Here is a 25,165-nt window from a genome sequence, read left to right as displayed (position 1 = left end):
ACAATTCTTGAATCCCAGGATTCTGGCATACTAGGTGCCACTAAGTGGGGAAAGTGATTGGCAAAGCCCCAAACTATTAAAACACACTCTAACTATCTAACAAGTATTTATCTAAAACCTATTTACAGATAATTATACGTTTGAAGAACACTGGCTTAAACTGCGGACACTAAGGATGTTCCAGCTCAGATTACAGGTGGTAGAAAAACTGGAGAGGCAGTTGGCCTGCACTACCCTTTGTGCCCTCAGTTCAGAGCACAAGGAGGAGAAGGGCGCAGGTGTGGACAAACAGACACTGCTAGCAAAAATCTTCCAGCCTCAGGCACATAGAGCACATGTGCACCTAGAGTTATATACACACAGGGACCATCACTCAAAGGAGAAACATTCATTTAACTTTAAACCCAATGGGACTCAAACATATGTTTAAAGTTAAATGTGTCTAAAAGTGCTTTGCTGAACAGGGATGGTTTGCTAAATTGGGGCCTATCTTACTTTGAACATGCCCATAGCAATTTAATTTTATTTCCTCTCTACTTTCCTCTCCGTTTAGTACCATATGCAAATTTTATCTTTAACCTCTTTCTGCTGCATATGGTCAAGGAATATGATTTGTACTTTACACCAATCCCCACAGTGTCCCATTAAACTCCTTTCCTAAACTCAATACATTGCTGTTTATGATTTCCCTTTGTTTTCTCCTGGAGTCAATTTTCAGTCTTTGTGACTCATATGTAAGACAACTGGAATTAATGTTTTAAATACTCTGTAGTACTTTGCAGTGCATGTGCCATGATTCTACAATCATGATGGTTGCAGTCACTACATGCAGGACAAATCATATTGATTCTATGTCCATTTTTTTCTCCAGTGCTTGTTAATTATAAGAGTTTAATGATCACAGCCCTTGTCACAGCTGGTTGTAAATTCAAACATAAGTTTTAAATGTGTCTATTTTTTTATTTTCCTCAAACAACAATAGATTTCATATTTGAAAGCCCAAATGTAACTATTTTTTCCCCCTAGGGGATATGTAAACATAGGAGGAAGATTTAAATTTTGGACTGACAGCCATAGCTCTCCTTTTAAAAATACTTTGAAGACACTAAGCTACTCCACAACAACTCTACTACAAAGCGAAGAATAGTCTTTGCTAAATCTGACTGCTGGTGTCCATCCTGAATAACGCGGCTGTGTGCTGGGGAGATTTGCAAGAAACCAGGGGAAAGGAATCTTTCCTCACAAATCTAGAGGGCAACAACTGAGTCACTCAGCATTTGAGCAGCCTCTCCTTGCTACTGCACTTTCATTTTGTGGGCTGAGGAAGGAATGGTGGATTCCTTAGATCTTTAAATGTTAGGGCTGCAGATTTGTCACAGCATTTTTTTTTAATCAAAAAATCAGAGAGTGACTGTTCCATGATTTTTGATAAAAAATGCCTTGACAAATGAGGGGGCCTGCAGCAGCACCCTTTGCCCTGGCACTGCAGCCCTAAATAGGAGGGGACATGCCAGTGCAGGAGGGGAGAGGTGCGGAGCAATCCTGCCCCACATTCACCTCGGGTATGGGCCTCGGCACCTCCTGTGTTTCACAGGACTGGGCTCAGCTACCTGCTTCAAGTGACCTGGCACATAGAGCACAGCACTATTCAGGTTTGCCTGTGCTGCCCCTCTGTTGAGGCATTGAGGGAATTTCAGTGAGTGGCACTGCATTCCTGTTTGCCAGGTTGCAATGTTTTCTGGGCCCATCCCCACAGGACACAGGAGCTGTTGCTGCAGAGTGAGTACAGGGTGGGCTTGCTCTTCAACACCCTCCTTTTCAGGACCTGCTCTCTGCATCAGGTCAGTGGGGTAACTCATGGAGATCCTTCCTACTGTAAGTCATGGACATACAGAGAAGCCACAGACAAAATGAGTATCCGTGGCTTTTTCTACACTGTGAGAAACCTGCAGCCCTACTCATTGTGTTCTGGCTTTTCCAAGATGATCTGCATTTCAGCTGAATCAGAATGCCTCTTTTGCTGCATTGCCAAATCAGGCAATGTTCTGCAGTGAGTGAGAGAGTGAGGGGAAAAAAAAACCAGGACATCATGATCCTTTTACATTTTTGTGTACTTCAGAGCCCTTAATACTGAGTAAGTCTTCATAATTTACTCTGGACAGAAGCCAAACATTGTTCCCCCATATTACAAATAAGTTCACTAAGAGGTTTCACAGGTCACTTCAGTTACAGCTGACAACTGAACTCAGGGCCAAGTATTTCAGAAGTGACTAATTATTTTGAATTATATTGTGTTGATTGAGCAGACAAATTTACCCAAATGGTAAGCTCAACTGTAAAAAGTATGTAAAAGTTCATAAGGTGTCACAATAACTATAGTAACAAATGTTGATGGGAAAAGGTACAAAAAGGAGACAAAGACAAAATTAATCTAAACAAAAAGGCTTACTGATATAGTTCCAGGACAATGCTGAAATCATGCATGGTAAAAACAAGATGTGGAACTGGAAATTAATGAACCAAAATTGATGTGTTGGATGTTAGGCCTAACTGGTAGACGACACAATGAGGGGATGAGCTATCTCACCCATCAACTCCCTCTTTGGGTCCTTAAAGAAAGACTTTGGGGAAGAATACAAAATAACAGACAGAAAAACAAATAGAGGCAAGCAGAGTGAGCTTCCCCATCATGCCACCACCTGCATCATTTACTGGGATCCCAGGCCTTTGTCATGCTGATCTTGAAAGATGTCCAGACCAGACCAGGCCCAAGAGAGGGATCCAGATGACATTGTCACAACTATCAGCTCCATCTGAATCCCAAATGCCACCTGAGATGGAATGGGATTGAATTTACAGCAGCAGCAACAGCTTCAGCTCATAGAATCATAGTACTGGAAGGGACCTTGAGAGGTCATCTAGTCCAGTCCCCTGTCCTCATGGCAGGAATCTAGACCATTCCTGACAGGTTCGTCTAATCTGCTGTTAAAAATCTCCAATGATGGAGATTCCACAACCTTCCTAGGCAATTTATTCCAGTGCTTAACCAGCCTGACAGTCAGGAAGTTGTTCCTAATGTCCAACCTAAACTTCCCTTGCTGCAATTTAAGCACACTGCTTCTTGTCCTAGCCTCAGAGGTTAAGAACATTTTTTCTCCCTCCTCTTTGTAACAACCTTTTATGTACTTGAAAACTTATGTCCCCTCTCAGTCCTCTCTCCTCCAAACTAAACAAACTCAACTTTTTCAATCTTTCCTCAGAGGTCATGTTTTTAGACTTTTAATCAATTTTTGTTGCTCCTCTCTGAACTTTCTCCAATTTGTCCACATCTTTTCCGAAATGTGGCACCCAGAACTGGAAAAATACTCCATTTGAGGCCTAATCGGCGTGGAGTAGAGTGGAAGAATTACTTCTCATGACTTGCTTACAACACTTCTGCTAATACAGCCCAGAGTGATGTTTGCTTTTTTGCAACAGCGTTTTACTGTTGACTCATATTTAGCTTGTGATCCACTATGACCCGCAGATCCCTTTTGGCAGTACTCCTTCCTAGGCAGTCATTTCCCATTTTGTACGTATGTAACTGATTGTTCCTTCTTAAGTGGAGTACTTTGCATTTGTCCTTATTGAATTTCACCCTATTTACTTCAGACCATTTTTCTAGTTTGTCCATATCATTCTGAATTTTAATCCTATCTTCCAAAACTCTTGCAATCCCTCCCAACTTGGTATCATCCACAAACTTTATAAATGAACTCTCTATGCCTTTATCTAAATCATTGAAGAAGATATTGAACAGAGCTGATCCCCAAACAGCATGTGCCTACTTTATAGTAGCTCCATCATTTCCCTAGTTTGTTTATGAGAAGATCATGCAAGACAGTATCAAAAGCCTTACTCAAGCCTTACTCAAGTCAAAATGTACCACATATATCATTTCCACTCCCACATCCAGAAAGCTATTAGGTTGGTTTGACATGATTTGTTCTTGAATCCATGCTGACTTACTTATCACCTTATTATCTTCTAGTTATTTGCAAACTGAGTAAGTATTTGCTTAAGTATTTGCTCCATTGGTTTTTTGGGTACCGAAGTGAAGCTGACTAGTCTGTATTTCCCAGGTTGTCCTTATTTCCCTTTTTACAGATGGGCACTATATTCGCCCTTTCCCAGTCCTCTGGACTCTTCCAGTGAGTTTTCAAAGATAATTGTTAATGGCTCAGATATCTCCTCAGCCAGCTCGAGTATTCTAGGATGTATTTCATCAGGTCCTGGTGATTTGAAGACATCTAACTTGTCTAAGTAATTTTTAACTTGTTCTTTCCCTATTTTAGCCTTTGATCCTACCTCATTTTCACTGGCATTCACTATCTTAGATGTTCAATCACTATTAGCCTTTTTGGTGAAAACTGAAACAAAAAAGTCATTTAGCACTTCTGCCATTTCTGTTATTGTTTCCTGCCCTTCCCCCTTTAAGTAACGGGCCTATTCTGTCCTTGGTCTTCCTCTTGCTTCTAATGTACACTCAGTTATCTTCTTCTCTTTTTCCCAAAAGGACAGTTATGACCAGCTTTGTTACCATCTAAGAGACTGTCAAACAAGGGTTTTTCTTCTCTTCTAAATCTATCTCCAGTTAAAGGGAATGAAAAATGTTGTTAAAATGAAAGCTTTACTTAGTAGTTTATATTTCAAATGCTTTCATGTTTTCCCTTCTTTTCTGTATCTTTAATAAAAAGGTTAAAAGGAAGTGTTTGCCATGGTACTAAGTAGCTTGAGATCTCTATATACCAAACCCTGAACCTTGTTTAACAGTATTTAATGTTGGACACGACTAGGTTATGTTAATATTTTTGGGCCCCAAAATCCAATTAATACAACAATGCCTTAATTTTTGCTTGGTCAACTTGAGAGAGTTTTAAAGGGACTAATTTTCAGAAAGCATTCAGCTTCCAGATTCTGAAAATCAGACCTCTCTGAAACGTCTCAAGTTGAGCACCCAAAAATTATAGCACCCAAAATTACTATTACTTTTGAAAATCTTGAACTACATCACTAATATAGCAGCTCTAGCTCTTATCCACTCAGGCACACTGCCTTTCCAAGGGAAGGTGCAAAAATCTATGCTTTGCTATCCTGTCTCTAACCAACTATTGCTCTAACCCAGGAGTCGGCAATCTTTGAGAAGTGGTATGCCAAGTCTTCATTTATTTACTGTAATTTAAGGTTTCGAGTGCCAGTAATACATTTTACATTTACAGGGGCTGGCGGGCAGAACCCCAGACTGGCAGTGGGGTTGGCAGACGGAACCCCAGACCGGCAGCAGGCTGAGCTGCTCAGCCCGCTGCCGGTCTGGGGTCCCTTCTGCCAGCCCCTACCAGCCAGGGTCCCGGCTGCTGGCCCCGCTCAGCCTGCTGCCAACTCGGGGTTCTGTCCATCCAGGCCGGCAGCAGGTTGAGCGGGGCCGAGACCCTGGCTGGCAGCAGAGTGCCACTAAAAAAATCAGCTCGCGTGCCGGCTTTGGCACATGTGCTGCAGGTTGCCAACTCCTGCTCTAACCACACCACCACACTTCCCTCAGAACCAGGAACAGAACTTAGTATTTCTGCTCTGTAACATTCTACTGATATCTAGTAAATAGGTCTATAGCTAACTGGGACAGCATGTGTCAAGTTCCTCTCTAGTCCACATAGACAGTAACAGTTATTCCTTAAGCTCAAATGGTCAATGTCAAGCTGACGCACTGTAGGTTTGGATATCAAGCCCTTCTAATCATCCACTTGGGGTGGATCCTCATTGCTGTGCATGATAGAATTTGTTTTTCAAGTTTGCTGATTTTAAAAACTGGTTTAATTCATACACTAAAAAACCCATTAAAACTCAGTTTTATAGTTTACAACCATTATGTTCTATTTATTATGGCATGATGAACAAGAAACACAGGTGTTCTGCATTTTGATCATCACATATTTTGATTACTTATGTCATACATTGGTAGGTTTGAGAGATAGGAGGTATGGAATGATGTGCTTTGAAGTTACTGCCCCCACTCTCACCACACAGCCATCTTACATATTTGGTTACAGGGATACACCTTAGAATCACAGAATCATAGAACTGGAAGAACATAACATAAGAGAACATAAGAGAGGCCGTACCGGGTCAGACCAAAGGTCCATCTAGCCCAGTATCTGTCTACCAACAGTGGCCAATGCCAGGTGCCCCAGAGGGAGTGAATCTAACAGGCAATGATCAAGTGACCTCTCTCCTGCCATCCATCTCCATCCTCTGACGAACAGAGGCTAGGGACACCATTCTTACCCATTCTGGCTAATAGCCATTTATGGACTTAGCCACCATGAATTTATCCAGTCCCCTTTTAAACATTGTTATAGTCCTAGCCTTCACAACCTCCTCAGGTAAGGAGTTCCACAAGTTGACTGTGCGCTGCGTGAAGAAGAACTTCCTTTTATTTGTTTTAAACCTGCTGCCTATTAATTTCATTTGGTGACCCCTAGTTCTTGTATTATGGGAATAAGTAAATAACTTTTCCTTATCCACTTTCTCAACATCGCTCATGATTTTATATACCTCTATCATGTCCCCCCTTAGTCTTCTCTTTTCCAAGCTGAAGAGTCCTAGCCTCTTTAATCTTTCCTCATATGGGACCCTCTCTAAACCCCTAATCATTTTAGTTGGCCTTTTCTGAACCTTTTCTAGTGCTAGAATATCTTTTTTGAGGTGAGGAGACCACATCTGTACACAGTATTTGAGATGTGGGCGTACCATGGATTTATATAAGGGCAATAATATATTCTCAGTCTTATTCTCTATCCCCTTTTTAATTATTCCTAACATCCTATTTGCTTTTTTGACCGCCTCTGCACACTGCATGGACATCTTCAGAGAACTATCCACGATGATGCCAAGATCTTTTTCCTGACTCGTTGTAGCTAAGTTAGCCCCCATCATGTTGTATGTATAGTTGGGGTTATTTTTTCCAATGTGCATTACTTTACATTTATCCACATTAAATTTCATTTGCCATTTTGTTGCCCAATCACTTAGTTTTGAGAGATCTTTTTGAAGTTCTTCACAATCTGCTTTGGTCTTAACTATCTTGAGAAGTTTAGTATCATCTGCAAACTTGGCCACCTCACTGTTTACCCCTTTCTCCAGATCATTTATGAATAAATTGAATAGGATTGGTCCGAGGACTGACCCTTGGGGAACACCACTAGTTACACCTCTCCATTCTGAGAATTTACCATTAATTCCTACCCTTTGTTCCCTGTTCTTTAACCAGTTCTCAATCCATGAAAGGACCTTCCCTTTTATCCCATGACAGCTTAATTTACGTAAGAGCCTTTGGTGAGGGACCTTGTCAAAGGCTTTCTGGAAATCCAAGTACACTATGTCCACCGGATCTCCCTTGTCCACATGTTTGTTGACCCCTTCAAAGAATTCTAATAGATTAGTAAGACATGATTTCCCTTTACAGAAATCATGTTGACTATTGCTCAAGAGTTTATGTTTATCTATGTGTCTGACAATTTTATTCTTTACTATTGTTTCAACTTATTTGCCCGGTACCAACGTTAGACTTACCGGTCTGTAATTGCCGGGATCACCCCTAGAGCCCTTTTTAAATATTGGCGTTACATTAGCTAACTTCCAGTCATTGGGTACCGAAGCCGATTTAAAGGACAGGTTACAAACCTTAATTAATAGTTCCGCAACTTCACATTTGAGTTCTTTCAGAACTCTTGGGTGAATGCCATCTGGTCCCGGTGACTTGTTAATGTTGAGTTTATCAATTAATTCCAAAACCTCCTCTAGTGACACTTCAATCTGTGACAGTTCCTCAGATTTGTCACCTACAAAAGCCAGCTCAGGTTTGGGAATCTCCCTAACATCCTCAGCTGTGAAGACCGAAGCAAAGAATCCATTTAGTTTCTCCGCAATGACTTTATCGTCTTTAAGCACTCCTTTTGTATTTTGATCATCAAGGGGCCCCACTGGTTGTTTAGCAGGCTTCCTGCTTCTGATGTACTTAAAAAACATTTTGTTATTACCTTTGGAGTTTTTGGCTAGCCGTTCTTCAAACTCCTCTTTGGCTTTTCTTATTACACTCTTGCATTTAAGTTGGCAGTGTTTGTGCTCCTTTCTATTTGCCTCACTAGGATTTGACTTCCGCTTTTTAAAGGAAGTCTTTTTATCTCTCACTGCTTCTTTTACATGGTTGTTAAGCCACGGGGGCTCTTTTTTAGTTCTTTTACTGTTTTTCTTAATTTGGGGTATACATTGAAGTTGGGCCTCTATTATGGTGTCTTTAAAAAGGGCCCATGCAACTTGCAGGGATTTCACTTTAGTCACTGTACCTTTTAACTTTTGTCTAACTAACCCCCTCATTTTTGTATAGTTCCCCCTTTTGAAATTAAATGCCACAGTATTGGGCAGTTGTGTTCTTCCCACCACAGGGATGTTGAATGCTATTGTATTATGGTCACTATTTCCAAGCGGTCCTGCTATAGTTACCTCTTGGACCAGCTCCTGCGCTCCACTCAGGATTAAATCTAGAGTTGCCTCTCCCCTTGTGGGTTCCCGTACCAGCTGCTCCATGAAGCAGTCATTTAAAGTATCGAGAAATTTTATCTTTGCATTTCGTCCTGAAGTGAAATGTTCCCAGTCAATATGGGGATACTGAAATCCCCCACTATTATTGGGTTCTTAATTTTGAGCTTAAGGGAACTGGAAGGGAGCTTAAGAGGTCATCTAGTCCAGACACCTGCACTCAAGACAGGACTAAGTACTATCTAGACCAGGGGCAGGCAAACTTTTTGGCCTGAGGGCCGCATTGGGTTTCCGAAAGTCTATGGAGGGCTGGTTAGGGGAGGCTGTGCCTCCCCAAACAGCCAGTCATGGCCTGGCCCCACATCCTATCCGACCCCCCCCTGCTTCTCACCCCCTGAAAACCCCCCCGTTCCCTGACAGCCCCGCCCCAGGACCCCTACCCCATCCACCCCCCCGTTCCCTGTCCCTGCCCCTGGACCCCCCGCCCCTGGCTGCCCCCCGCCACCCCATTCAACCCCTCATTCCTGACTGCCCCCGGAACCCCTGCCCCTGACTGACCCCCACTGCTCCATCCAACCCTCCTCTCCTTCCTTCCTTCCGAACCCCATTCAACTCCCCGTTCCCCGCCCTCTGACCGCCCCGCCCCCTATGCAGACCCCCCACCCCCTGACCACCACCTCGAGCTCCCCTGCCCTCTATGCAACGCCCCCCTGCTCCCTGCCTGGAGCACCAGTGGCTGGTGGCGCTACAGCTGTGCCGCCCAGAGCAGGAGGACAGGCAGCTGCGACACCCGACTGGAGCCAGCCACGCCACCGCACAGCACAGAGCACCAGGTCAGGCCATGCTCTGCAGCCCCACCGGCCAAAGCATTGCACCGATAGCACAGTGAGCTGAGTCTGCGGAGCAGGGGGAACAGCAGGGGAGGGGCCAGGGGCTAGCCTCCCAGGCCAGGAGATCAGGGGCCGGGCAGGAGGGTCCCGCGGGCCAGATGTGGCCTGAGGGCTGTAGTTTGCCCACGTCCAATCTAGAACATCCCTGACAGGTGTTTGTACAATCAATGCTTAAAAATCCCCAATTATGGAGATTCTATAACCTCCGTAGGCAATTTATTCCAGTGCTTAACCATTCTGACAGTTAGGAAGTTGTTCCTAATGTCCAACCTAAACCGCCCTTGCTGCAATTTAAGCCCATTGCTTCTTGTCCTAGCCTCAGAGGTTAAGAACAACATTTCTTTTCCCTCCTCCTTGTAACAACCTTTTATGTACTTGAAAACTGTCTCAGTCTTCTCTTCTCCAGACTAAACAAATCCAATTTTTTTTCAATCTTCCCTCATAGGTCATGTTTCCTAGACCTTTAATCGTTTTTGTTGCTCTTCTCTGGACTTTCTCCAATTTGTCCACATCTTTCCCGAAATGTGGCACCCAGAAGTGGACACAATACTCTAACTGAGGTCTAATCAGCACGGAGTAGAGTGGAAGAATTACTTCTCATGTCTTGCTTACAATACTCCTGCTAATACATCCCAGAATGATGTTTACTTTTTTTGCAACAGCATTAAACTGTTGATTCATATTTAGCTTGTGATCCACTATGACCCCCAGAATTCCCTTTCCGCGTTACTCCTACCTAGGCAGTCAGTTCCCATTTTGTATGTATGCAACTGTCAAGAGTCTACCCTCACTTGAAACTGGGCGGTTTCAAAGTGAGGACCCGCATGTCTTCCCCCACCCCAAAATCCTAGGGTAGGTCTCCCCTTCGGCTGCCACCACCCGGTCAATTCCGTGGGCCGGGACACCCCTGTTTCCCCCCTTGGGAACACAGATCAATTCACAGAGGAGGAACCTCCCCCCTCCTCCCTCTCTCCAGCCTGCTCTGGAGACAGAGGTGCCTGGATTCAAACGCCTTGAATCTCTACACACAGGGAAGCAGCCCACTTCCCCCTCCCCTTCCCCTGAATTTCCCCAAGGGAAGGAATTAACCAAGTCCAAAGAAAAGAAAAGAATTTATTAAGAGAACAAAAGAAAATACAGAATCTCTATGAATCCAAGCTGGACACTCATAGGGTATAACCTTATCAATCTCTGGAGAGAATCCCCTCTCCCCCTTTTCTCAGTAAAAGCAATATCAGCAAACAGGAATAAAGCATTTCCTTTAGCAAACACACAATTGCAAATATAGAAATCAAATCATAAGACTAATTCGCCTTTCTAATTAATACTCACTATTAATTAGTAGAAACTACTCCAGGAGAACTTGGGGACATGACTGTCCTTTGTTAAATCCAAAAACAGTTCTCACACAGACAAAGGCTTCCCTCCACAGAGATTTGAAAAAATCTTATCTCTGATTGGTCCTCTGGTCAGGTGGTCACCAGGTACTACATGTTAACCCTTTACAGGTAAAAGAGACCTTAACCCTTAACTATCTGTTTATGACACGCCCCCCAAATCGCCAACAGTGGGAACTACTGGTGGTGATTTCCTCCTAGCACTGTAACATAAACAGATAAACAAAACACATGCACTATTACATATACTACTAAGTATGTAAACAACAAGATTTTTGACACTGAAGAACACTTTGTATGCATTTGAGCGGACATACTTGGCATTGTCCTTGCCCATCCCCTCCCAGTGGAAGGAATGTTTTTAACCTGTTTTTGCTTTGTTGACCCCAGAATGCCCCCTGGGATGTCAGGGCCCAAGCTTAAGAGCTTGTCCCAGTACTTAGTTGGAACTACCAACTGTCTTTGAGGATGCTGGCCTTCCTGGTGTCCACCAGAAAGAATATATAAAAGTCCTTGTTTTACAACAAACTGGAATTGGGTAGAAGAGCTGAGAGGCGGTGGGTTGCTTCGTGCCGCCGCCCAAAGCTTTCTTAAGGCTGTCATCGGCTTCCTGCTCAGTCTGGAACTGTTCCCTTGAGGCGGGAGACACCAGTTCCTTTGGGAGCGATGTAGGTGATGAGGTTGTTTCCATTGACTGTGGACCGCTCTTCGCTGGTGCACAATCTGGCTGAGCCTCTGGTAGAGTTGTCTGCTGCTTCTGCCAGTTTAGGCTGTTTGCTGAAAAAACCTCATTTGTCCTGTTTCTAGCACTTGCTAAGTACCTCACAGTGGGGGTCCTTTCTAACAAGCCTCCTAGAAAAACTTGCACCTCTTTCCTAGCTGTTTTTAAGCAGACAGAAAGAAAAAAAAGGAGAAAAAAGAAAAGAAGAAGGAAAAAAATCCTTTTCTAACACAGCCTGTTAGAAAACCTTATGCCTCAGCTAAACCCAGCTGAAAATCTGTTTCCAAGAAAAACAATCTTCCTAATAAGCCCAGCTGAGCGGCTGGTGCTACTTAGTACCTGCAGAAAAGTGTAGTAAATCCTCTCAGAGATTTGTATTCCCTGGCTTCAGAGGATTTCAAAAGACACAGGAAAAAAAATCTGGCTGGAGGGTTTCTGTCTCCCCCCCCCAAACCTGTTTTCCCTGTTGGATGGGAATGTACTTTGTCGAGCACTTCCCCCCACCTTAGGAATCCTGAGTGATACCTGATATCACAAAGGAAGGACACACCTCTAGGGAAGAGTTTTTCCTCAGCATAGCCAGCAGAGAAAAAAACTCCTCCTTTTCCTGAAAACTGCTTGAAACTTGCCTTTTCCTCAAGCTGCCTGTCCAAGCAACAAGAACGAAAATATACTTCCAACAAAGCCTGCTGGAAAACTAAATTGCCTCCAGCCAACCTGGCTGAAACTGTAAACTGCCTCTGCTCTGAGTTGCTGTACTCAGCAGCCCAGCTGAAAGGCTGCTGCTAACAATACCCCTGAGAAAAATCTGGTCTATTCCTTAGGGATTTGTGTTGTCCTGTCTTCTGATCCTTTCAAAAGACACAGGGAGAAAAAAAAAAAACCTGGCTGGAGGGTTTGTCTCTCCAACCCCCAAACCTGCTTTTCCTGTTGGATGGGAATGTACTTTGGCGAGCACTTCCCCCCACCTCAGGAATCCTGAGTGGTACCTCGTATCACAATGGACGCAAGTACTGTAACAGAAAGCCCTGCAAAAAACTGAAAATACTTGTAACCCTGAAACTGCCTCAGAGTGCCTCTGGTAGAAAAGCCTTGCCTCTCTCTCTGGGTCCGAAACACCACTGCCACCATGTCAAGAGTCTACCCTCACTTGAAACTGGGCGGTTTCAAAGTGAGGACCCGCATGTCTTCCCCCACCCCAAAATCCTAGGGTAGGTCTCCCCTTCGGCTGCCACCACCCGGTCAATTCCGTGGGCCGGGACACCCCTGTTTCCCCCCTTGGGAACACAGATCAATTCACAGAGGAGGAACCTCCCCCCTCCTCCCTCTCTCCAGCCTGCTCTGGAGACAGAGGTGCCTGGATTCAAACGCCTTGAATCTCTACACACAGGGAAGCAGCCCACTTCCCCCTCCCCTTCCCCTGAATTTCCCCAAGGGAAGGAATTAACCAAGTCCAAAGAAAAGAAAAGAATTTATTAAGAGAACAAAAGAAAATACAGAATCTCTATGAATCCAAGCTGGACACTCATAGGGTATAACCTTATCAATCTCTGGAGAGAATCCCCTCTCCCCCTTTTCTCAGTAAAAGCAATATCAGCAAACAGGAATAAAGCATTTCCTTTAGCAAACACACAATTGCAAATATAGAAATCAAATCATAAGACTAATTCGCCTTTCTAATTAATACTCACTATTAATTAGTAGAAACTACTCCAGGAGAACTTGGGGACATGACTGTCCTCTGTTAAATCCAAAAACAGTTCTCACACAGACAAAGGCTTCCCTCCACAGAGATTTGATTGGTCCTCTGGTCAGGTGGTCACCAGGTACTACATGTTAACCCTTTACAGGTAAAAGAGACCTTAACCCTTAACTATCTGTTTATGACAGCAACTTATTGTTCTGTCCTAAGAGGAGTACTTTGCAATTGTCCTTATTGAATTTCTTCCCATTTACTTCAGATGATTTCTCCAGTTTGTCCAGATCATTTTGAATTTTAATCCTATCCTCCAAAGCACTTGCAACTCCTCCCAGGTTGGTATTGTCCACAAACTTTATAAGTGTACTCTCTATGCCATTATCTAAATCACTGATAAAGATATTGAATAGAACCAGACCCAGAACCGATCCCTGTGGGACTCCACTTGTTATGCCCTTCCAGCATGACTGTGAACCACTGATGATTACTCTGGGAATGATTTTCCAACTAGTTATGCACCCACCTTGTAGTAGCTCCATCTAGGTTCTATTTCACAAGTTTGTTTATGATGAGGTCATGCGAGACAGTATCAAAAGCCTTACTAAAGTCAAGATATACCACATTTACTGCTTCCCCCCACATCTACAAGGCTTGTTACCCTGTCAAAGAAAGCTATCAGGTTGGTTTGACACGATCTGTTCTTGACAAATCCATGTTTACTGTTATTTATTACCTTATTATTTTCTAGGTGTTTGCAAACTGATTGCTTAATTATTTGCTCCATTATCTTTCCGGGTACAGAAGTGAAGCTGACTGGTCTGTAATTCCCCAGGTTGTCCTTATTTCCCTTTTTATAGATGGACACTATATTTTCCCTTTTCCAGCCTTCTGGAATGTCTCCCATCTTCCATGACTTTTCAAGAATAATTGCTAATGGCTCAGATAGTTCCTCAGTCAGCTCCTTGAGTATTCTAGGATACATTTCATCAGGCCCTGGTGATCGGAAGACATCTAACTTGTCTACGTTATTTTTCACTTGTTCTTTCCCTATTCAGACTCTGATCCTACCTCATTTTCACTGGCATTCACTATGTTAGATGTCCAATTGCCACCAATCTTCTGGGTGAAAACCAAAACAAAGAAGTCATTAAGCACTTCTGCCATTTCCACATTGTCTTCTCCCCCATTGAGTAATGGGCCTACTCTGTCTTTGGTCTTCCTCTTGTTTCTAATGTATTTGTAGAATGTTTTCTTGTTTCCTTTTATGTCCCTAGCTAGTTTGATCTCGTTTTGTGCCTTGGCTATTGTAATTTTGTCCCTACATACTTATGTTACTTGCTTATATTCAGCCTTCGTAATTTGACCGAGTTTCCACTTTTTGTAGGACTTTTTTTTGAGTTTTAGTTCATTGAAGATCTCCTGGTTAAGCCAGGTTAAGGGTGGTCTCTTGCCATACTTCCTAACTTTCCTATGGAGTGGGATTATTTGCTCTTGTGCCCTTACTAATGTCTCTGAAAAACTGCCAACTGTCTTTAACCGTTTTTCCCCTTAGACTTGCTTCCCATGGGATTTTACCTACCAATTCCCTGAGTTTGCTAAAATCTGCCTTCCTGTCTTTATTGTGCTGTTCTTCCTCCTACCATTGCTTAGAATCATGAACTCTACCATTTCATGATCACTTTCATCCAAGTTGCCTTCCACTTTCAAATTCTCCACCAGTTCCTCCGTATTTGTCAAATTAAATCTAGAACAGCCTCCCCCCGAGTAGCTTTCTCCACCTTCTGAAATAAAAAATTGTCTCCAATACATTCCAAGAACTTTTTGGATAATCTATGCCCTGCTGTATTATTTTCCCAACAGATGTCTGGGTAGTTGAAGTCCCCCATCACTAACAAGTCCTGTGATTTGGATGATTTTGTTAGTTGTTTAAAAAAAAAGCCTCATTCATCTTAACAGAGGGTGTTCCAAGGCTGCATGAGTTCCACAAATCCTGCCTTTCTGGGCAGTAAAACCATATCAGCTCCAATGTGTCTGGGACCTCTGCATTTGGAGAAGTTAGTCAGTAGGACATACCCCCAAAATGTTGAAGCTAAATACGTCAGTTTAACAAACTTCAGCTTATCATTTGAAAAGAACCATAAATGTAGGGTAGTCAGACCTCCACTGTGAGTTATAATACACAATATACAATTAGTGGTTACTGCTGTATGTGATTACTACTTCTAAAATAACTTAGATAAACTACTTTCATCTTATATACCACATAAGGTCAATTTCTACTCTTGCTTATTCTGCATTCTTGAAAGTACACATTCACTTGTGAAAATTAAGAGAAATAAATTTAAAATATTGAGTGATTTTAATTTCCTTCACTTGTATCAGATTGCTTTGTAACAGGATGGAAAATAAAAAAGTGCATTCAAACTATGGACAAGTTGTCCTCTTCTTACCATGATCTGGGGGACAAACTGAAACAGTACCAGTCTGTACTAGATAAGTGCTGGCAGTATAGTCCTCATCTGTATCAGAGTCCTGAACTGGCTGGATGGCATTAGTACTTAGCAACCACCTCTGGTTGTCATGGAGATTGGGTGATGGAGGAAGGGAATGTAAATGTTCAATGACGGATGGACTAGATGAAGAGGATGGCATGGGAGGACCTATGGAAAAATAAAAATAAAATATTTTAAAATATGGGTCAGGATATCACATGAGAGATAAATAAAATCCTTTCTACATCATTGAAAGGAAAGTCATTTATTAAAACAATGAAAACAGGGTAGGCAAAAAAAGATATTACTGAAGCATGCAATACAAATGGTTTTAAAGCTTAAAATGTCACAATGTAAGGTTCTGATTTTGTGATCACCCACTACTGCAGGGAATCCTCTTGAATATGCTGAGTAGTAGATGAGGAGGCGGCTCAGGTCCCAAGTAACTAATTATGTATAAAAAGGTCTGGTTTTCCAGCATTTGCAAAAGAAATTATTTTCTACTCTTTTAAACTGACTTTTGTTTTATAAGGGCACTGTAACAGCCAGAGGGCCTAAAAAGTAAAACTAATGGTTCTGCTTTGGGTTGAGGAAATGAATATTTATGTCATGCAAGCACACACATATTGCTCCATCCCTCCATTCTGCATGTCTGCTCTGCTTTTGTAGGTGGGCAGGCAGAATGAAAGCATTCAGAAATCAGGATTCTTGTACATTTCAGAGCAGGATTCCTATATCCGAAAAGCCCCACCTCATTTTAATGGAAAAGACAGGCATGAGTGGAGAGACAGCATGAAGTGTTATGCTTGAGATCACAGATATGCAGAAATCCAGAACTATGGGTTTGTAATACATGAATTGCCACTGATGAGAAGCTAAGATTTTAGCTAGGATTTTTAACAATGTAAGGGGGAGGAATTATAGCTTATTTCAAAACACAAATGCCAATTAGAAGGAAAACAAACATTAACTTTTAAAATCAGTGAAATGTTGGGCCTATCAAACTTCGGATCCATCTAAACAAGAGATTAACATTAAATTACTTTAAGACATAGAATCAGAGAAATGTAGGGCTGGAAGGTACCTCGAGAGGTTATCAAGTCAAGTCCCCTGCGCTGAGGCAGGATCTAGACCATCTCTGACAGTTTGTCCAGTCTGTTCTTAAAACTCTCCAATAATGGGGATTCCACAACCTCCTTGGGAAGCCTATCTCAGAGCTTAAGTATGTTAGAATTGTTTTCCCTAATACTTAACCTAAATCTCCCTTTCTGCAGATTAAGTCAATTTCTTCTTGTTCTACCTTCAGTGAACATGTAGAACAATTGATCATTGTCCTCTTTATAACATCCCTTAACATATTTGAAGACTGTTATGTCCCCCACTCAGTCTACTTTTCTCAAGACCTTCCCTCTTACATGAAGTTTTCTAAACCTTTTATCATTTTTATTGCTCTCTTCTGGATTCTCTCCAATTTATCCACATCTTTCCTAAGATGTGGCACCTAGAATTGGACACTGCACTCCGTCTGAGGCCTTACCAGAGCAGACTATAGAAGGACAATTACTTCCCACAGCTTACATACAACGCTCTTGTGAATACACCCCAGAATTATAGTAGCCTCTTTTGCAACTGCATCACATTGATGACCCATACTCAATTTGTGATCCATTATAGCCCCATATCCTTTTCAGAAGTGCTGCCACCTAGCCATTTATTCCCCATTTTGTAGTTGATTTTTCCTTCCTAAGTGTTGTATGTTGCACTTATCTTTATTTAATATCATCTTGCTAAATTCAGACCAGTTCTCCAATTTGTGAAGATTGTTTTGAATTCTTATCCTGTCATCCAAAATGCTTGCAATCCCTTCCAGTTTAGTATCATCTGCAAATTTTGCACTCCATTATCAAAGTCATTAATGCATGACATTGATGACTCCTATTCAGTTAGCAAAATATTGACTAGTACTGGACCCAGGACTGAGTCCCACGGGACCCTACTAGATACACCCTCCAAGTTGCACGGTGAACCATTGATAACTACTCTTTGAGAACCAGTTGTGCACCCATGTTATAGAAATTTCATCTAAACCACATTGGCCTAGTTTGATTATGAGAATGTCATGTGGGACTGTATCAAAAGCCTTACTAAAATCAAGATAAATCATATCTACTGCTTTGTCCCCTTTTCTGTTAGACCACTAACCCTATTAAAGAACATATATACACTTATTCCACAGCTGTTGCATACATGATGAAAAATATTTCCTATTTTAAGCATAAACAAATATATCCAGATAAAGACTAGAGAATGATATCGATGTATTTGGCACCTAAAAATCCACAGCTGGTAAAAAATGGTTACTTACCCCACAATAACTGTGCGTCTTTGAGATGTAGTAGTCATGTGGATGCCAGTGTAGCTATATATGTGCCTTATGCATGGAGTTTTTTAAACCTCAATGTCTGTTGGGGTTGCACATGCACTCTGTGCCTCTTTGTGCTCTCATGTGAGGGCATAAAGGAAGGAGCAGACCCCCTCCCCCAAGTTCTCTCTCAATTCAAAGCCTGTGGTACCTAAGAACTCTGAAGAGCAGGAAGAGGACAGAACAAAGAGTAATGGCCTCAAGTTGCAGAGGGGGAGGTTTAGGTTCGATATTAGGGTATACTTTTTCACTAGGAGGGTGGTGAAGCACTGGAATGGGTTACCTAGGGAAGTGGTGGAATCTCCTTCCTTAGAGGTTTTTAAGTTCAGGCTTGACAAATCCCTGGCTGGGATGATTTAGTTGGGGACTGGTCTTGCTTTGAGCAGGGGGTTGGATCTGATGACCTCCTGAGGTCCCTTCCAACCCTGATATTCTATGATTCTATGAGGGAGGGATCCACACTGACAACATCTCAAAGACCACTATTGTTATAGATTAAGTAACCATTCTTTCTTCTTCAAATATATATTGAGATGGATTCCACTGGAAAGCAGTACCCCCTCAAGACGGTGGGAATAAGGAGTTTCAGCTGTATCATATGAACATGGATTTCTCTCCCAAACTTGGCATCTGATCTAGCAACTAAGTTCAAGGCATAGTGTTTGGCAAAGGTCAATGGATTACTCCACATTGCTGATTTCTGATAGCGGCACATTTCTGAAGTAGCTGCACCATGTAGCCTGTGCTTGGATGGAGTGAGCCTTGATGTTCGGAAGGAGAAGTACACCAGATAATTGGTAACATACATGATCAATTTCAATATTCTTGGTGAAGAGATGGCTTGACCTTTATAATGCACAATTACAACTAATAATAGAAGTGCGACAGTGTGATCCTGTCAATATAATAAAGCAAACTCCTGGGTACATCCAATGTGTGTAACTTCTTTTCTTTTGGTGCAGAGTGTGGCTTCAGGAAAAAGACAGGCAGTCGACTGTGTTGATACATATCTGAGATCAGCTTAGGAGTGAACTTCTGGTGAGATTGCATATTGAGAACTTCTTTCACTAGGTACAACCTTCTGGTAGATGTTTTCCTGCTTTGTAAAGTATTTCCTGAACCTGTAATGAGTAGTCTCTGTCTAGTCTGGATGGAGTACCTGGCCCTGAAACTGAGATCAGATCCAGATGGTCTGGAAGCTGGTTTGAGGGCTGAATGGACATCTGCAGGAAGTCTGTCATCCAAAACTGTCTTCGTCAATAGGACGCTATTAAAATGATTGGCTTTGCTCTTTTAATCTTGGCAATTACCCTGGAGATCGGGGTAATCAGTGGAAAGGCACAGAGCAGCCTCTGTTCCATTGCAGAAAGAAGGCATCTGACAATGATTCTAAACTAAGGCCTCCTCTGGAGCACAAATTCTGACACTTGGTGTTGTTCTTGACATCAAAGAAGTCTAATATGGAGGATCTCCAGTGAAAGAATACCAGTCCTATGCCAAACCTGTGTAAGAACCTTTCATGAAGGGCCATAGATTACCTCTTCAGGAAGTTTGTTGCTTCCAAAGGATGAAGGACCATTGGTGCCACTACATTCCAAGTCCAGAATTTGATACCCTCCAGGCAGAGGTGAGAAGAGTAGGCACCCTTTTGTTTATGTAGTGCATGGCTGATGTATTATCTGTGAGTTCTGAAGGACAGGTAGAAATGCCCCTTGGCTGGCTCAAGTATGCCCTCATTAATGGGGAGAGCAACCCTGGCTGGGACTGATGCAGTCAAAATGTCAAAGAGTTTCTGGTATTTGATATCTAGGTCTGTGATACAAGATAGGAAAAACTGAAAGGTCTTAAAATCATCACTTGTGGGGACAGGGGCTAGTGTAACTGCCTCATCAGGCAAAAATGACAATTCTTTCAGTGGACACTGGGGATATTGTTGTCCATCTGCTACCCCCAGCTCCTGAGTGTTCACAGGCAGCCTAATCTCCCCCTCTTCCTGGACATATTTGAGGGCAATCCACTGCAAGATACTCACAATGATAGTCCCCAGTATGGCCAAGGTAGCATGCCATATGGGTATTGATCAAAAGCACATCAGGTTCCCTTGATGCTGGTGCCATGTGATAGCCCTACGGTATTACAAGGCGGCAGAGGACAGCCATCCCTGCTCATTGCTAGAGGGAAAGCATAATATGGTGATGGTGAGGAAGAAGGGTAAGATTTTTCAAACAGCGATGCCATGGAGCAATGCCTCTGCTCAAGTCCTGGTGCCAGGCGCTGCTCCAATACCAACAATGTCCCTGGAGGGGAACTCAGTGATTCTATGAGGGCATATCGTGGGCCTGTAATCGGTGTGGTTGTCAGTACCGGTGTCTTCATCTCTGACAGTGCCAGTTTACTATGCATCATTTCTGACTAAGTGGCAGACTTGGATGCCTTGCCCTTGGAGGAATGAAGCTTCTTCTCCTCCTTACAGAGCCATATCTCCTGATGTCTGAAGCTAAACTTGGGCTCCACTTGGCTGTCCTTTAGTCCCACCCTTATGTCAGGGTGCCAGTGCAGCTCATAACGATGACATTGTAGGCATTGGGAGAGATGCACTGAGCTCAATGCCAATGTTGGAGCTGTTGGTGTCAATACTGGTGTAGAGATGTCTGGTGCTAAAGGCAGAGGCAGTTGCTCACAATGTAGCCTGTGCCAGTTCTGATAGTGTCTTCTTTCCTGCCTTCCTTTTGCTGGTTGTGCAATGTGGTTGAGAGGGTGCTCATGGATGAAGACCCTTTTGACTGTTCTTTGGAAGTATTAACTTCCTCTGGGTCTCAAGGGGTATACTTAGATTGCTCTAGTACAGTGGTTCTCAACCAGGAGTCTAGAGCCCCCGTAGGGGGGCCTTGAGTAGGTTTCACAGGGGCCTCCAAGCAGGGCCAGCATTAGACTCTCTGGGGCCCAGGGCAGAGAGCCGAAGCCCCACCGCATGGGGCTGAAGCCCAGCTTCCTGAGCCCTGCCACCTGGGGCTGAAGCTGGAGCCTGAGCAATGTAGCTTTGTGAGGATCCCTGTGGCATGGGGCCCCAGGCAATTGCCCTGATTGCTACCCCCTAACACCAGCCCTGGCTTTTATATGCAGAAAACCAGTTATTGTGGCACAGGTGGGCTGCAGAGCTTTTATAGCATGTTAGGGGTGGGGTGTCACAAAGAGAAAGGTTGAGAACCTCTGCTCTAATAGATGCAGTTTCAGTCACACATTCCTAGAATTATGACTTCTTGAGCAGAAGGATTTACATGTCAAACATCTATCCGGGACATGGCTGTCCCTCAGAAAGAATAGGCTTTGACTATGCCCATCGACCAGACCCATAAGTCTGCTGCAGATCAAGCAGGGTTTAAATCCAGAATGTTTGAAGCTCTTCATGTTGGTCAGTGCACAGCACTTTACCCTGCTATATCGGAAGGTGTACAGGAGTGCATGTCTCTCTTCTTCTTCCTTCATCCTTTTTTTATGGTGGGGTGCAGTAGTGAAGGTGGAGGGCAAGTGACCACATTTGAGGAGAAGAGAAGGAGATTCTTCACTGAAAAGGTAAATTTTAAACTAGAAAAAATAGCACTGCCATAGTCAGGAAGACTGAACTAGGAGGGTCACAGCCACTTCCCCCTTTAGGCAGCACAAGGAGGCACAAGGTGCATGCATAGTCCCAATATACACTGCTATTCAAAAAAAATCTGAGCTCATGCCCGTAAGATGCATACCTATCTACAGTGGGATTTATACTGACACACAGTCGAAGAACAAATAGAATCAATTTTGCAAACTCTACTGTGTTCTAGAAAAGAAGCATACTGATAATATTCTACATGAAATGAGATACTGAAAAGTTTTTGAATAAAATGTTATCCTGCCTGTAGATGGAGCACTCTGTCTGGAAACCAAGTAGCTGTATCACATGTATTATTTAAATTAAAAAATTAGCTTCACCTGCACTGTTATCATATACAAGATGAAAATGCAGTATTAAAATAATAGGGAAAAAATAAGAGGAATTTTTTTCATCCTCAAATTATTTAATCTAATGGCACTCAGCAGTAAAATTACACTGGGTAAATGCACTAGCTCCTCATGTTACATTTTAGATTAATAATATATTGTCAATATTAATATCTTGAATTACCTCCTCTTTCTGTTTCCATTTTACATGTTCCTACCATTGTATTGCTTTTTTCACTCCTTTGTTTTTGCTTCGAGACTGAATATAGCAGGTCCCACGATATATCAGATTTCTCAAATTTAGTTTTAACCAGACGCTAAGATCTAATTGGGCGGTTTCCATGGAAGTAAAACTGCTCTGTTCTACCCACAGAACTGTTTGCTTAGCTTTTCCACATGTCATATTTCTCTTTGTGTCTTAACTCTCTAGTGGGAAGCACAATACAATACTATGTAAGGAACTGAATTGTGAGATTAGAACTTGGCCCAAGGGACAATGAACACCTTCTATTGATCTAGTAACTCCATGTCCAGCTCAGAATGGTCAGCCAAACACAGAGTTATTAGCTGTAGAAGTAATGTGGGGGAAGAATGGAAATTTTCAGGGCTCTAAGAGGGAATCACAGGAGGAGTAGGCAACAAGGCATGGACACGAGCTGAAGAGCTATTAAGCCAGCAGTGTCATCAGATTTTCTTGCAATGCATTTATGGCTGACTTTCTGGTAACCTGCGCTGCTGCATATTTTTTGAGAGTGGACTTGATTATGTAAACCTTAATTATCCAAAACACTATTATCTGAAAAAATATGTCGTCCATCAATTACACTGAAAATTTCCTCAGTTAGTCAAATGTATTCAATAGTGCTGCGGCTATGCTAAACCAACCCCTAATGTTCACATGGCTAGCTCAATGGAAGAATGTTTCTGTCAACCTAGCTATTGCCACTTGGGGACGTGAATTATCTGTTGTAATGGAAAAACCCCTTTGAGTGCTGTAGGAAGTGTCTACACTTCGGCGCTGTAGGGGCACAGCTACAGCACCCATAGGGCCTTATTCAGACAACAAAGAAGAAAGATACATTGAGATAAACAGCAGGAAAAACCCCCCTCACAATCCCCCAAACAATTATTTTTGTCCAAGTGCTGCCAGCAAATTAATCAAAACATTTGTGCTAATAAGGAAATAGTCTCTTTCCCCCACCTTTCCTCGCCCAGTCACACCTCAACTTTAGACTGTCCATCTGATCTTTCAGTGGGTTATTGACTGGCCTCTGGAAATTCTGATGACATTCCTATAGAAGATTTCCCAGCAGCTAATAAAACTACTATTTGGTACTTGAACTTTCCTACTAAACAGGGATCAAACATTCACATAATCAAACTAGGATAAGTATTAAGCAATTTTTGCACAGACCTCTATATAGGGACTAATATTCTTTAATATTAATGAATAACCTGGAAGATGTAATTACATAATTTGTTAATATCATCATATTTGGAGATATATAACTTTCAAAGGCTTCTAAATAACGTAGATACTTTTGAACATTTTACCCTAAGCAAAACTACAGAAAAATCTGCAGTGTTTGGAAAACTGAGTTAAGGCCAGTGGGGACTGATTCAATATAGTAGAAAGAAAATAAACTTGGAATGGAAATAATACTTGCCCCTTCCCACTTCCAACTTCCAACCAAGAAAGAAATAAAACCCAGAAGAAAGCTGACTAGATGAAGAGCATTAATGCAGAAATATACCTGGAGGTGATAATGGATAAATTAAACACACGCAGAATGTACTTCTGTTGCAAAAAATAGTGCTGTGTTCAGTTTTGGGCCCCACGATAGAGAAGGGACTTTGGTAAACTGAAGAGACTGAAAAGGTCTGCAAAAATCTGCAATCCTAATTAATGATAAGTTATCAAAGTGGCAGTAGAGGCCATGTCCCAGATGGAAAAGCTGAAAGAAATTAACAGGGTAAGAAAAACTTATCAAACAGGTGGCAAAGGGAAGACAGTGTAATTGTCTATAATCATTTGACATGTAGTAATGGAAAAGATAAGGAAGTACTAGTCATAATGCAAAAGCAGTGACTGTGGGTAACACTTTCAAAAGCATCTACATAATTTAGGAGCCCAAATCCGTATTCAAAAGTGGTTTAGGCTATAAGGATCCTAAGTCCCATTGGCTTTCAATGAGACATAGGCTCCAAATGCCTACATCACTTTTGAAAATGGGACTCAGGCTCCTAAGTCATTAGCTTTTCAAAATTTTGCCCCACAACTTAAATTAAATACAAGATGCATATGGTACTGGGGGAAAATCCTGAACTTATCACTCACACAATAGAACCACCACCTAGTACAGGTGTGCCCCACCAGGCTCTACACATGCAGCACTAGCACCTTGGTGCTAGGGTCAAAATTAACTCACATAAAATGGATCAGAATTGAGTTACTCTCATATTTAACATGAAGACTCCATATCCAGACCTACAATGCTCCATCTTGAACCAAATCACCAGGGGACAGTAAAGAACTCCATGGGCTAACCCAACACAGAGAATCAATGAGGCTCTTAAAGGTTTATTGATAAAAGAAATGTATTATAACAAAGAAAAACACTGACTCCAAGGAATTACTCAGCTTTCATCTTCGATCTGTTATCAGTCACATGCTAGCAAAGCACTTTGCTTCAAGTTGGAACAGTGCGTACATGAATTACAACGGTATGATTACCAGATGTATTTCAGAAAAAAACAATATTGAACATGTTAGAAACACTATGTTTAAGAGAAAATAAGATTGAAGAAAAGTAAGGGAGAGGAACCCCTGCTGTTGTGTGGGTATGAAGGGTTTGCTTAGAAGTTCCCTATCTAGCCCTAAAATCTATGCACCTATGAACTTTTTGTATCATAAATGACCTTTAGCACAGCATATTGTGACATTAAAAATGTGACATTAAAAAAGTACATAAAACTCCTGTTTTACATCAAATTT

The 25,165-nt window shown here is 42.3% G+C and overlaps 1 protein-coding gene across 1 annotated transcript in view; it reads right to left on the bottom strand.

Moving 5' to 3' along the window:
* The window catches only part of TENM3 (teneurin transmembrane protein 3), a 1,686,859-nt gene that overhangs the window by 273,974 nt on the left and 1,387,720 nt on the right, over positions 1-25,165 (bottom strand). Inside the window, exon 12 of the mRNA XM_045017713.1 lies at positions 15,729-15,938. Coding sequence (XP_044873648.1) covers positions 15,729-15,938 — 210 coding nt within the window. The remainder of the gene's footprint in view (positions 1-15,728; positions 15,939-25,165) is intronic.

Source organism: Mauremys mutica, chromosome 5 (assembly GCF_020497125.1).
Source record: "Mauremys mutica isolate MM-2020 ecotype Southern chromosome 5, ASM2049712v1, whole genome shotgun sequence".
Classification (NCBI taxonomy): domain Eukaryota; kingdom Metazoa; phylum Chordata; order Testudines; family Geoemydidae; genus Mauremys; species Mauremys mutica.
Note: the sequence above shows the minus strand (reverse complement) of the source record. Positions and strands in the feature narration are given on the sequence as shown.